The sequence below is a fragment of the Patiria miniata genome, unplaced genomic scaffold (genome assembly GCF_015706575.1).
Source record: "Patiria miniata isolate m_02_andy unplaced genomic scaffold, ASM1570657v1 HiC_scaffold_5, whole genome shotgun sequence".
Lineage (NCBI taxonomy): Eukaryota > Metazoa > Echinodermata > Asteroidea > Valvatida > Asterinidae > Patiria > Patiria miniata.
Genome location: NW_024037072.1, coordinates 22,730,463 through 22,743,216, shown reverse-complemented (window position 1 = coordinate 22,743,216; position 12,754 = coordinate 22,730,463). Strand labels below are relative to the sequence as shown.

The following is a 12,754-nucleotide window of genomic DNA, read 5'->3' as shown; positions in this document are numbered from 1 at the left end:
CATTTGATTGGTGGAACTCACATCACGTGACATTCGTTATTGCTCCCATTGCTCTCAAAAAGTACTATCCGCCCATGGGGAATGGGAAGTACTATTGAACAGTAAGGATCACGACGCGGTATTTGTGTGCAAATGCATGCTGGTGTGCGCGTTCAGCATTGCGCGTAGCGCGTATTGTTCCAAAGAGCCAGCGCTACTGGGTTGGGTTCAAACATTTTCATGAAGGGGTGGTTTGGAAGAGAGGAAATACATTTTCCTCCAGTTTTGTACTGAAATAAAAGTTCAAATACATCAAATGACAAGGATCTATATGTCAGTTATATAAAACAAATATTGAGTAGCTTTAAATTGTGAAATGGGAGGAATATTATCGCTCGGTAAAATCTGGACTTGTCCAGTTCACTCGGCTTCGCCTCGTGAAATGGAAGTCCAGATTTTACCTTGCGATAATATTCCTCCCATTCCATGCTGAGCCACTCAATATTTGTATACTAGCCGTGCATGGCATACACGTTGGTTTACTTGTTCCTATCCAATCAATACAAAACCATTGCCCTCTGACTCCGCCTTAATGCATAATTTGATTACTTTGTTTTCAAGATTCACTTTACTTATTTTTTTTGTTTGCTGTCTAATTTTAATATACAGGTTGGCCTTATCAGTCATACAAACGGCTTTGCATGAGGATCCTGGTTCATATTACATAAACATTCATTCATAAATACCCAAGACAGTTTACCCATTCCTATTGGTCAAGAGCCTGTCACATGGCCGATTTCAAATGGTTGATAAAGACCGGCTGGCTGTTCTTTAACTTTTCCAGTGTCACATGAAATTTGGACTCCTATGAAATCCGGATTGTTGAACGTGCACAATCCTCACGTAAGCATGCGCAATACTACCAGTGAGTCAGTATTGCATATCCTAAAAAGGGGACCTTTTCTTGGACTTGCCCTCCACTTAAAATATCTGAAGTCCGTGAATGACAGTTTATGGTCTTTGCTTTGACATATGCTCCAATTCTGTTTAATAACCTTTTTCTATTGCTGCTCTTATTTTGCAGGTACCAGGTCATCATATCTACCATAACAAACATTGGGCCGTCCATTTTGACATTTGGTGGAGTATTGTTTGTAAGTACTGTTTCATATCTTGATCTTCCCAACCTTTTCTTTTAATGATTCCCCATTCATTTTATGGAGTCACTATCTTGATGGGGACGGTAATTTTCAAACAAATTATCCCCTTTTAAAATGTGTACGTTAAGTGCATTCTGTGAATGTTAAAGAATTTGAAACTCTGCATACGACAGCTCAAAATAATTGTGCTAATTATCATTTTGTCAGTTAATATCATTCTCTAATTTTACATTCATTTTATGTGTTTATCGGTTATTATGCAGTTTGAATCCTAATTCGGCTGATTCACAATGTAGTGCGCCACCAAGAGTTTGCCACAGAGAGTTAATTTTTTTCCCAGTGCATTGTGGGAGATAGTCAACAAATTCGTTCGCAGTGCGAGACATTTGAAATTGTTAGGTTTTTTGACAGTTTCGTAAGCCTATGATTCCAGTTTATGTTTGACTTTTTCTTTACTTTTTATCAATATGGTGTTTTTTGTAAGGCGGCAGAATGCTATGACTAATCTATAACAAATTAGCTCAAGTTGACGACTGACACTCATTCAAATGGGCCGCACTTTGTCGACCGTAAGCTTGAAAACTGAACTCTCCGTAACAAACTCCTGGTGCATTTTCACTGGTTCAAAGAAAAACAGGCCAGAGTATCCTATAATACATGTATCAAGACAACAATTAATTCCGAAGTCAAAATCTTATTGCAATAAGATTTTGACTTCGGAATTAATTGTTGTCTTCCTAGCTTGTAACCATTATCAAATTAATCAGGGGATAAAAGTGCAGTGGAGCAGTTATAAATGTGTGGTTCCAAACTGGTTAGCCAGGGGCATGGCAACCGATAATGGCCCTAGTCGAAGGGAGTGCCATTATCAGTGTTTAGTGTCCTGCAATACCAATAGCATTATGCTATTCAGGACACACATGCAAGTACATGCACATGTATTTACATTTGTGTGTATTAGATCACTTATCTGTTTGTCCAACTGTATTGTTGATGTACCTAAGGTGGCGCGGCCCTGAATGTGGCGCACTTTGATTTTTCGCCTGTAGCGCCTACCTAGAGCAAAATTTTTGAAATTTCATCAAGTTCTAAACACTCCTGTTCATAAATCGTGTGTTTATTTACCCGTAACAAAGTTAAAAGAAAAAAAATTTTGGCGTGATTTTCCGATTTTATTTTATTTTCAAGTGCAAAGTGAACCCTTTGAAAATGCCCCGAAAAATAAGAAAATAATTTTCTGACAAACTTCTGGCTGGGTACATGTATGTAAGTTGAGATAATAATTATAAATCAGAATCTATCAAGTTTACAGAAATTCTTAAATGTTAATATGGAATTTTCCGAGATTTAGTCAAGTTTACCACGTTAGGGAACACTCCGCCAATTTGTGCCCAATTTCCGGACGCCACCATTTTTGAACTTTAAATAAAATTTTATGAAACCGAAATTGTTCACAGAGGTTAAATAGCAAGCGTTAATAAGGTAAAAATACTAGTATTTTACTGCCTGAATTTGAGGTTTGTCAACAAAGAGGTTTGGCAACACTACACGAGGAAATTTGGGTAAGCTTCGAAGTGCGCCATGTTAGGGAACACAACTATACATCTTCTGCAGGTTTAAGTTATATACATTGTATACAGTCAGTTTGATGTCAACACTGGTCTCTCAATGTATTTTTGCACCCTGTCTGATAACGATTCATGTGCATACCACTTTAATCCACACAGACCTGCATTGCACGTAGGCCACTGATATCACTTAAACGTATTTACTCATTCATCACCAAGCTTTGGAAACCAAATAACCCTCATAGTGCAGTGTCCCAAATTCTTGAGCAAGTCCAGTAGAAAATGTAATGTGCAGGCTTTCATTTTACTGACGGCTTCTTGCAATGATATGCCAAGTTGAAACCACTCACTCAATAAACTCACTCATTTATCAAACACAGTTTTTATCAAATTTATTTATTTTATTTTCGAAAAAAAATTTTTTTTTTTATTCTCATTTTCTAAAAAACTTAGTTTAAAAGAACAAAAATGTGACTGTCGGTAAAATAGTTTGGAAATTTCCACACAAATTTCAAAATTCCTTGAACAGTTTGTCACCTTCTCAGAGATGCCTAATTCAATATCCACTTTATATCATTGTATAACAACTTTGAATGTGTCTGTTATTGTTTTTTTTTAGTTGTCCACAGGATCAACGTCATGACCATTCTTCCATTGGGAGTAGGATTAACAATCCCAGCATTCCATCCTCCTTTCACCATCACCCAAGGTTCATCGCCCACCTTGAAATAGGTCCTTTGCCATTGTACTTGTACTAGTTCTCAGTAAAAAGACAACCCAAATACATCCCAAAACAGGATATAAGACCCGTCATTATAGGCCAAAAACCCCAAATAGTCGGTCTCTGGCCAAAGTTCTGGAATTGATGTGGCGACGCGGCTTTTTTTTTTTTTCCCCCTATTTTTTCAAGCTTGGATTGTACAGACAAGGTGGGGTACTATTTTTGCATTTTTTGGTGTCCTCATGTATATTGGTATCCTCCATAATTTGCCTTGGTGCCCTCCATAATTTGCCTTGGTACCCTCGATCATTTGCCTTGGTGCAATTTCCCATTCCTTGGTGCTCCTTGGTACAAAAATTTGAGGAGGTGTGGCAATAGAGGCTTCTGTTGGAGCTACCGCGGAAAATATTGGGGAAAAAAAGGATTGACGCGCATGATTATTCTTTTTTTTGGCCTGACACAAGCTTAAAGTTGGACTTGTTAAAGGGAATGCATATCTCAATTCTGCTTTTGCTGCAATTTTCAGAACTAAATAGATTGGAAGGATTAGTATGTTATAGCAAATATATTTTTAAACTGATTTTTTTCACATTTTGTGCTTGTCACGATGCTGGAAAAACCAAGAAAACCAATAATGTTCTTGTAGTCTGGTTCCCTTAAGATACAAGGGAGCAATTTATAGACTTTTGGGAATTGTAAGGTCAGAGAATCAGTCTAGCAGGCTTGTACATGTACCTCTTCACAGGTGTTGTACCCCTTCACAGGTGTTTAATCAATTCAAAGAAAATGCGGAATAACTAAATATGAAAAATAGCAGCAGTTTTTGAGAAAAAAAAACAATTTTCTCCAGCACTGGTCGGCCGGCCAGCATGAAATGTCAACAAGGCGTCTTAAAATTTTAGCAGGGCAGTGGGGCCTCCTCGTGGAAAACACACGGTATTGAACACATACATGTAATGGCAGAGGATCTATTCAAGGCTTATGTTTTTTTAACATGTCATATGCTGTTCACCCATACGCTGGCTTACTTTTATAACTTTTAAACGTGTTAGATGGGACATTTATGTGTTGGGTCAGGCGGCATTCAGTGAATGGGAATGCTGTAAGCCACAGCTGTTGAAGATCAGAGACAAGTGAAGGCAGTTACGATACTAATCATTTTTTGTCAAACTTCAAATTTTCCTGCCATTTTTCAAGAAAATATCTTGAGATCATGTTGAAATAAAATTTTGTTTTTTGATGTTTGTCCAAACATTCACTAAATCAGACCAAAAAAATCCTGAAAAATCAGTCTTCAAAAGGTCATTGTTCTTCCTTTTTCATGTCAGTTAAAGAAAAAAGGAAAATGGGCCTAACTCCCTACCGGTAGCATGATTTACTAGGAACCATACCCATCATGGCAAATTTCAACATCATATGGGAAACTGCACAGACGTATTTCTGGCTTTGTTTCTGGAGGTGTGCCAACCCAATGTACAAGACTGTCACTTGAGGTACTGTACCATACCCATCCTGACAGGTTCCAACAAAACATGCTGTTGGGGTTTGATGGGTTGAGTTCTGTTAGGGTTTATTAATTAATGAAGTGAATTGGAGTAAAATGGTAGTAGTTAAGTGTCATTTCATATTTGCACGTCTAATGTACTGATTAATTCTTGCTATGGCACATTCACATTCAACTCACGCATGCATGACTACTCGTACAATTAATGTCCGTTATACAATTTTAAATGAAATCAAACAAAAAAGAGTCACATGATGTATGTCCCTATGAACTCAATCAATACTATTTTTCCCCGGCAGGTCATCTTCTATATATTTGCCATCGTCGGAATGGGTGCATTTCGTGACCTGATCAGTTACCATGGCTACGGGCAAGTGGGCGAGCCAGTTGACCTACAGAATCCATACTGCGGGACAAAAATGCCAAACTTCACCAAGTCGGAGTTCTACAACCATCACTACTGCAACAACAACTTCAACAACATCGCCAAGGCTTTCATCGTGCTGTTTCAGCTGATGATTGTCAACCAATGGCATGATATCCTTTTGAGGCAGTTGCCATGGCAATCACTGGTAACTGTGGTAACATGCATCATGGAGTGCATGGTTGGCTGCACAATATTTACATTTGATCATAGATTTCTTGTAAAAGCCAAATTTCCGACTTTTTTATGATTGGGAAAAAAGGTCTGGCATTTCATCACTTCACAGGACAGAAAAATACATCTGCATGTTGAATGCTCGTAGAAAAAAAAATTCTGTCTTGAGCCCACAGGAAAAGCTGTTGTGCATTGTTGATTGTCGCTCATTAGCCAATAAGAAAAATGGTTACGTGCTACATGTTATCAGTGTTCAAGACTCGCACCGAGTGCGCTCAACTTGACTGAAGTTTACTGCATGGAAACACCGCATTCGTATGTACAATGAACAATTTTCTAAAAGTTAAGTGTACTGCTATGCAAGTCTAGGGTACTTGTGCATGGGTTGATCCATGGTGATCGCCATTCTAGCTGGATATTCATTTCATTGTATTTAACATGTTTGCACATGTGTGTGGTAGTGTGATCTGATACACTGTACCCTCTGGAGACGTGTGTACAATAGGGAACAAAAGATTGTATACGTCTCCACAGGGCAATTTCTATGGATGAATACGTCTCCACAAGGTTTTCACGAAATAGATATATGGATTTTACTCAAAAACTAGAAATTTCCAAGGTATGTTGATCTGTCGCAAATGGAAGAGTTTTACAAAAGGGATATCAAGTCCAAATTTCAGCCAAGGAAATTAATTCTGGTTAAAATAGGAGCATTTTTAAACTACAGTTTCAAACTCGAAAACTTGAGTACCCGAGAATAAAGGTATGTCTCCATAAGGATACAAATTCCAGTATGTGCGATGTGTGTTTGGTGCACTTCAATCGTGTCAAATTTTTCAGGCCGTGGAGCAAAAAACCCACTGGCTTTTTTGATATGTGTACTGTGCATTGTCTGCAATTCAAAAGTTATTTTGCAGAATCCCTGCACAAGTACCCTCTCAACAGAGGGAAAGGGTCAGACGGGCCCCTTGAACATGTTGCGGTGATCAGATACACAGAATACCCTGTGGAGACGTGTGTATAATAGGGAACAAAAGATTGCGTATGTCTCCACAGGGCAATTTCTATATGTAAATACATCTCCGTAAGGTTATCACAATATGGATTTTATTCAAAAACTAGGAATTTCCAAGGTGTGTTGATCCATCGCACATTGAAGTATTTTATGTGTTAAAGGAATATTAAGTCCGAATTTCAGCCCAGGAAATCAATTCTGGTTGAAAAAGGAGCATTTCGAAACTACCGGTACATTTTCATACTCCAAAGTTTAGTACACGAGAACAAAGAAATGACTCCATAAGGATGCAAGGTTCAGTATGGGTGATATGCTGGTATGTGTATGTTCAGATTGAAATTAATCCCACTTTTTTTGCTCAATGTGTGAACGAGTATATGCACGCAAAGCGACCTACAGACTGAGCTCTATCACAAAGCACTATCTCCGATTCATGAAAGAGTTCATATTGACTGGCAATGACATTAATTTCAATATGTGATCGTTTCTTTGCCGTCTTGTTCCACACCTCAATCCTTAACAGTTCACACTGATAACCGATGGCTTTGTCCTGGTCACCAACAAAGGAGCCAGGGTATTCTTCATCACCTTCCATATTGTCATGGTCGTCATCGTTGTCAAGTAAGTGTGCGGGTACTATGATTATAAACCACAGTATTTGATCAATGAAGACATAATGCACTGTTTTATTTACGAGCGCTTTCTTAGAGAGCTTGCTTAAGACGAAAGCCTCCAAGTTCCCACCTGAGTGGGCACAGGGCCTCCATGTAAAAGAATAATAATGTGTTTCTGAAAAAGTGCATGTATCTGCCATTATTGGCACTCAAGGCGCTACATCATTACCTGGTTCATTGGGCCAACGAAACATACCAAGACAATCTTAGGATGCTACTGTTTTGGGGCAAAGCAGCTTAAATCAATCACAATAACCATCTCTACCCTCACACATTACTCTTGGGTGGGGAGAAGCAATGAGTGACAAAGTGCCTTGCCCAAGGGCACACACACCATAACCCTAGGCTGGACTCGAACGCACAACCTGCAGAATAAACTGAGTTCAGTGGTCCAGACCACGAGGCCACGGCGCTCCACATCCATAGTCTGTTATCCGAGGCTGCTCCAAGTTTGGTCACGTACTTGCAACAAACTCATTGAGTCAATTTGTTCTAGTGTTTATCTGTATTTTTATTTCTCCCCTTTTTCTCATCTTCATCAGCATTTTCATAGCTTTCATTCTGGAGGTCTTCATGGTGGAGTATTCCCTGTCCAAGAACAAGACCGAAGGCGCTATTGAAAAGAAGATTGATGAGTTGGGACTTGGGGTCGACCTGTGAGTAACACATTTGCATATTGAGACACTGTGTAATACGTACAGCACAAAAGTTTTATATCAAGCCAGCAGGTTGTGGACGGTATGTCTCTGAGTAACATACTCGGTGACAACAATGCCTAAATTGAGTGCAGGTCGTGTGTTGCTTTGATATAAGTTGGTTACAAGTTGACGAGGTGATTCTGCCTTTTAAACCTACTGTAACATTTTCTGGTTAATCCCTTAAGTTCAGACACTTTCCCAAAAGCACAGCTGGCCAGTCCATCCACGCTGGACACACACACAGACACAGACACGCTCGTTGATGGTGTAAATCGAGGATATTCTTTTGTTCCTCTTCCCTTTTCCTTTGTTGTACTCGAAATTTTTTCGCCACAGCTCTCATTGGTTTTGTACACGTTTTCCAACCGAGGAGTCCTTGATTCAGTTTCCGACCTCGATTCACCGATGATGCTGCACCGAAGATGTTATGGGGACAGCAAAAAGTCCCCACAGCTTGGTCCTCATTTGCCTAACAAGAAAAAAACTTCCACATTACGCGTTGGCAACCCACCCACAAAGAAAAAAGAACATGTATGACACAGCCCCACAATTCAGCATTTCCGTTGTTTGTGTACCAATTTTCAACAATCAAAAACTGCAAAATGTTTCATCACTGGACATGAACAAAACTTTCACTGGATAATGCTGATAATGGCCCAAGCCAAGTGCAGCCATTGTCTCATGACTGGTTTTTAAATGTCATCAGTGTTTAATAATTGGTTTAAAACCACTCAAGTGACGAGCTGTAGACCAACGAGAATATGTCAATTGTCCCAGCTAAATTAATGTATTTACGCATAAATTATGAATATTTTTTTTGAAAAAAAGTAAGACTGCTGCAAACTGCTTACTGACTGGATGGACCTGAAATATATAAATCTAAGAATTAGTGTGGCCTGACGTTGCGAACTTAGCAAGTTCTTCTTCAGAGGCTAAAACAGAAATGACAGAGGTACATACATTAACATGGGGGTGCACACAAACATGCAGGGCTGAAAGAAGAAACACAAAAGGAGGATTAGGTGGGAAAGGTGTGGAAAGATGCAAGGGAGGGTGGATGAGAAAACAAAGAAACAAAGAAACAAAGGGAGATGGCAAACCACAAGGGGTCTGGAATATTTTTTTTGTACAAAATCAAACTGAGTATATCTCTTTGTATTTTGACAAGTACTGACAATTGGTTGGATATGTTTGATGTGTACTTCAATGATTTCACCTTCTGCAGTGTATGAAGCGGGTAAATATATTACAACACAGATAATATAGTGTTCCGGAGGTCACAGGATTTTAGAATGAAGTCATTCATTATGCTTCCGTCAGGTACCAAGCACATGTATTAGGTTACAAGTTTGTGGTGTAATATCTGATTTTATTGTTGTGTGTTTGAAGGGCTGAGGAGAATGAAAACAAGGCAAGCAGGCCAGTCAAGATTGACAAACTCAATCTGACGAGCGACGTAGAAGGACAGAACTCCACGGCCGTCGATCACAAGCCAAGGGATCCGGGAATCCGCTTCCGTATTGGAAAGAGTAAGTAGGGTCCTGTCCTGCCTAAATCAGCTGTATTTTAGAAAAGTCGTCGCGTCAGTGCAACAAGGTCATATCTCCTAAAATGGCATAGAGCTTTAGAGAGTCAAAAGCTTGCATCTCGCTTAAAATAACCCTGATGTACACACAAAGTCAAGGGACGTCGAGATACGACCTTGTTGCACGGAGCATATTCATGCGAGATATGACTTTGTTGCAGAATCGAGTTATGACCTTGTTGCACTGACGCGACGAAGTAGTCAGATGACTGATTAAATTTGAAAATTCTAATAGCAGCTAGCATGAAATTGAGGGTTTTTGTAGACCAGGGTCCAATTTAACGGCGCTGCTAAGCACATGATTTTCTACTAACAAAGCCTCCATCTATTTCATGGAGACAGTAAGCATAAGCACAGCAAAAGGCATGCTTACTTCAGAGAAAGAATTTACTTAACTTAGTGACATAACAATAGAAATCTCCATACACGCGCGACCGTTAGCACGTCCACGCCGTGAAACAGTGCTTAAGGTTAGCACATTTTTCTGCTATGCTAAGCACAGCTTTTCTGCTAACTGTTAAGCAGCGCCGTGAAATTGGGCCCTGTACATCATGAAAAGGAACCTGGAGTTGGACAGCAGAGTGTACTCTGTGAACTGCTTTCCCAGGAAAGTCTTTGAGATAAGGGCCTTTCAATTTGCAAGAAAAAGGGAACATTAAAATTGGCAAAAGCAGTTGGTGCTCTGCTTTTCATCCGTCTCTGAATTTAAGTTGATGTTTGGTTGTACATTTTTTGTGTGCTTTGATGTATTTCAAGAAAAATTTAATATTATGCATCATCTAAATGTCCAACTGTGTAGAAAAGTCTTTCTGATTTTAACTCGTATTCGGACACACACTCTTGTTTTACTATACTCTCGAGGACAATGCTTTGTGTTTCTGTAATATAACACTCTCCCATAGACGAAGCGCACAAACTTACTACAGAGGACCTTTCCCAACAAAAGACCCAACTCCCGAGGGCTGAAAAGATCTTGTGTTCTCCCTTTGCGTGTCATGTAGAACATGCAACACCCCCCCCCCCCAATTTTCTTGTTTTTTTAACAAATTTTAATTTCTCTCTCTTTTTTTGGGCACCGCAGAATCCAGAAATGTACAGGTGTCGTTGCAGGCCATGTTTGAAGGAGAACTGGACGAGGAGAACATGGGACCGGAGGAACTGGACGACATTGATGAAATGAATCCGGATGAGAATGAGCCCATAGCCTACACTCTCAATAATGCTCTCTAAATAGGATACACTCATAGAGCTATGCACTATGGGCTCCGTGTGCAAGTGCCCCCTCACCGGCAAGAAAGGGAGAGTTGGGGGACACCACTTGGAGTGACATTTGAATGTATCGCCGACGACGCCTGACGCTCATGCGAAGATGCTTTGTGCACATTCAGTATATAATAACTTGTGCGTACTGCACGCTATAGAGTACCGAAGTGAATACATCACGCGCACAATTATGTGTGTAAAAGACATTAGTGCGTGGTTCAGCCCGTGAACCAACACGTGCGTGTACTCCATTCGTTTGCACTGCATTTCCTGGTTCAAAATTACGTCACACTTCGGTACTCTATATGTGCTCAAACAATTACCCACAACTAGTGTGTGCCGTACAAGGGGCTCGCAAAAGTGGTAACAAAACGCCCTCTCGTTGGTGCACGGAGCTCATTGTTAATTATAGGCTTCCTTAGTTACTTTAACACGTTCGTCATTCAAATTTCATGGAAGGATTTAATTTTGTTCCAGAACGTCGTCGGCTCCATTCTTAATTCTGATTTCGTTTTTACGCGAATAGATTTCATAGGAAAGAATTAGGCCACCACTCATGTTTCTAAATATGACCTGAAAGGTACCAAAGGTTGTAAATCTGATGAGGGAACACTATTTAATGGAGTGCAAAAATTCTTTTATATACTTTTTAACTTTTTCTGTCATGGCCCATAGACTTTGTGCAGGAGGTCTGAGTGGTGGAGTGTAATTCGTGTATATAGCATTCAAAACCAGTTCAAACCTGTCGCCAATTTCCAGTTGAACTGGTTTCAACTGGAATTTGCACTTGGGCACACAAGCAACTTTAACAAAAATCATGCTAATTTATCAGGCAATGGACTGTATAGCAAATTTGAACTGGTTATAGTTAACGGGTTAAGTCTTTTGTTTCTTTTCCATTTTTTCATACATGCCATAGCAATCAATAATCAGTTCAGTATTAAAGTAATGAGTGTATTATTTAATAGAAAAGAGGCTTCTTTTTTCATATATACTTCAGTGTAAATATGTAATGTGCATTTTATTATGTCAATAGCATAATCAAAGCAATACTTGAAAAATCACAACAGTATTTGAGCACTTTTTACTATTTCGTAATTACCAGTATTTTGTGACATATAGCCGACCAAAATTGGCCAGTATTTAATCAAATTATATTAATTTTAGTAATGTGCTACTGCTCAAGGTATTAATTTTAGACAACAGATATATGTTACATCTTTTTCCTATTATATCCTATTCATATCTTGGAAAGTAAATCAGTTCAAAGAGACCTGAGAAATATATAATGTACCATTTTCGTCTTTAGTTTGCTCATTTTTTTTACCTGCCATGGCTGGGTTAAATATTTTTTGGGAGATGAGTCGAGAATGAGTCTCATGGAAGTGTACATGTACTCAGCTTTTAAAAAATATTTGCGGTCAATTATTTTTCAAAATTCACAGGTGAGCATGAAAGTTAATATCAAAATGTATTTTGTGTATCATGGTATGAAAAGGGCTTCCTAAAGTAATTCTATATTTTACTCTGGACAGCTATAGTCATAAATTCAGATCAAGTTAATTTTTACTTTCATTAAATCTACTTTCTGTATTTCAATCTCTTCTTTACCACTGCAATTTGATTCACCATCAAAATATATTGTAAAAATTTAATTCAAATAAAAAAAACAAATGAAGTATTAGATGGTATTCATACCTCGGTATTTATTATGCAATGTTAAATGAGAAATTATAGATATATACATTATAGATATATATACATCACGTTCCTTTGTAAGTACAACAGCGATAAATGTGCACTTAAATATTTTGTTTGTTTTTGGTATTGGAAATAAACACTTTCACTTTGACATGGTTTTTGCTACAAATTTAAATTGTATTAAAAAATATGAGATTTATGCATACTAAGAGATTTATGCAAATTGTAACATTTTTAAAGTATTTACTAAAGAAACATACAAACATTTGATATGCCTTTTTACGTTAT

The 12,754-nt window shown here is 38.6% G+C and overlaps 1 protein-coding gene across 1 annotated transcript in view; it reads left to right on the top strand.

The window, feature by feature from the left end:
* LOC119741452 (two pore calcium channel protein 1-like) overlaps positions 1–12,449 on the top strand; it is a 68,581-nt gene extending 56,132 nt beyond the window's left edge. Inside the window, exons 15-20 of the mRNA XM_038217206.1 lie at positions 1,064–1,133; positions 5,232–5,469; positions 7,076–7,166; positions 7,762–7,875; positions 9,307–9,446; positions 10,584–12,449. Of these exons, the coding sequence (XP_038073134.1) occupies positions 1,064–1,133; positions 5,232–5,469; positions 7,076–7,166; positions 7,762–7,875; positions 9,307–9,446; positions 10,584–10,732 (802 nt within the window). The 3' untranslated portion in view covers positions 10,733–12,449. The remainder of the gene's footprint in view (positions 1–1,063; positions 1,134–5,231; positions 5,470–7,075; positions 7,167–7,761; positions 7,876–9,306; positions 9,447–10,583) is intronic.
* Positions 12,450–12,754: the final 305 nt, after the last annotated feature.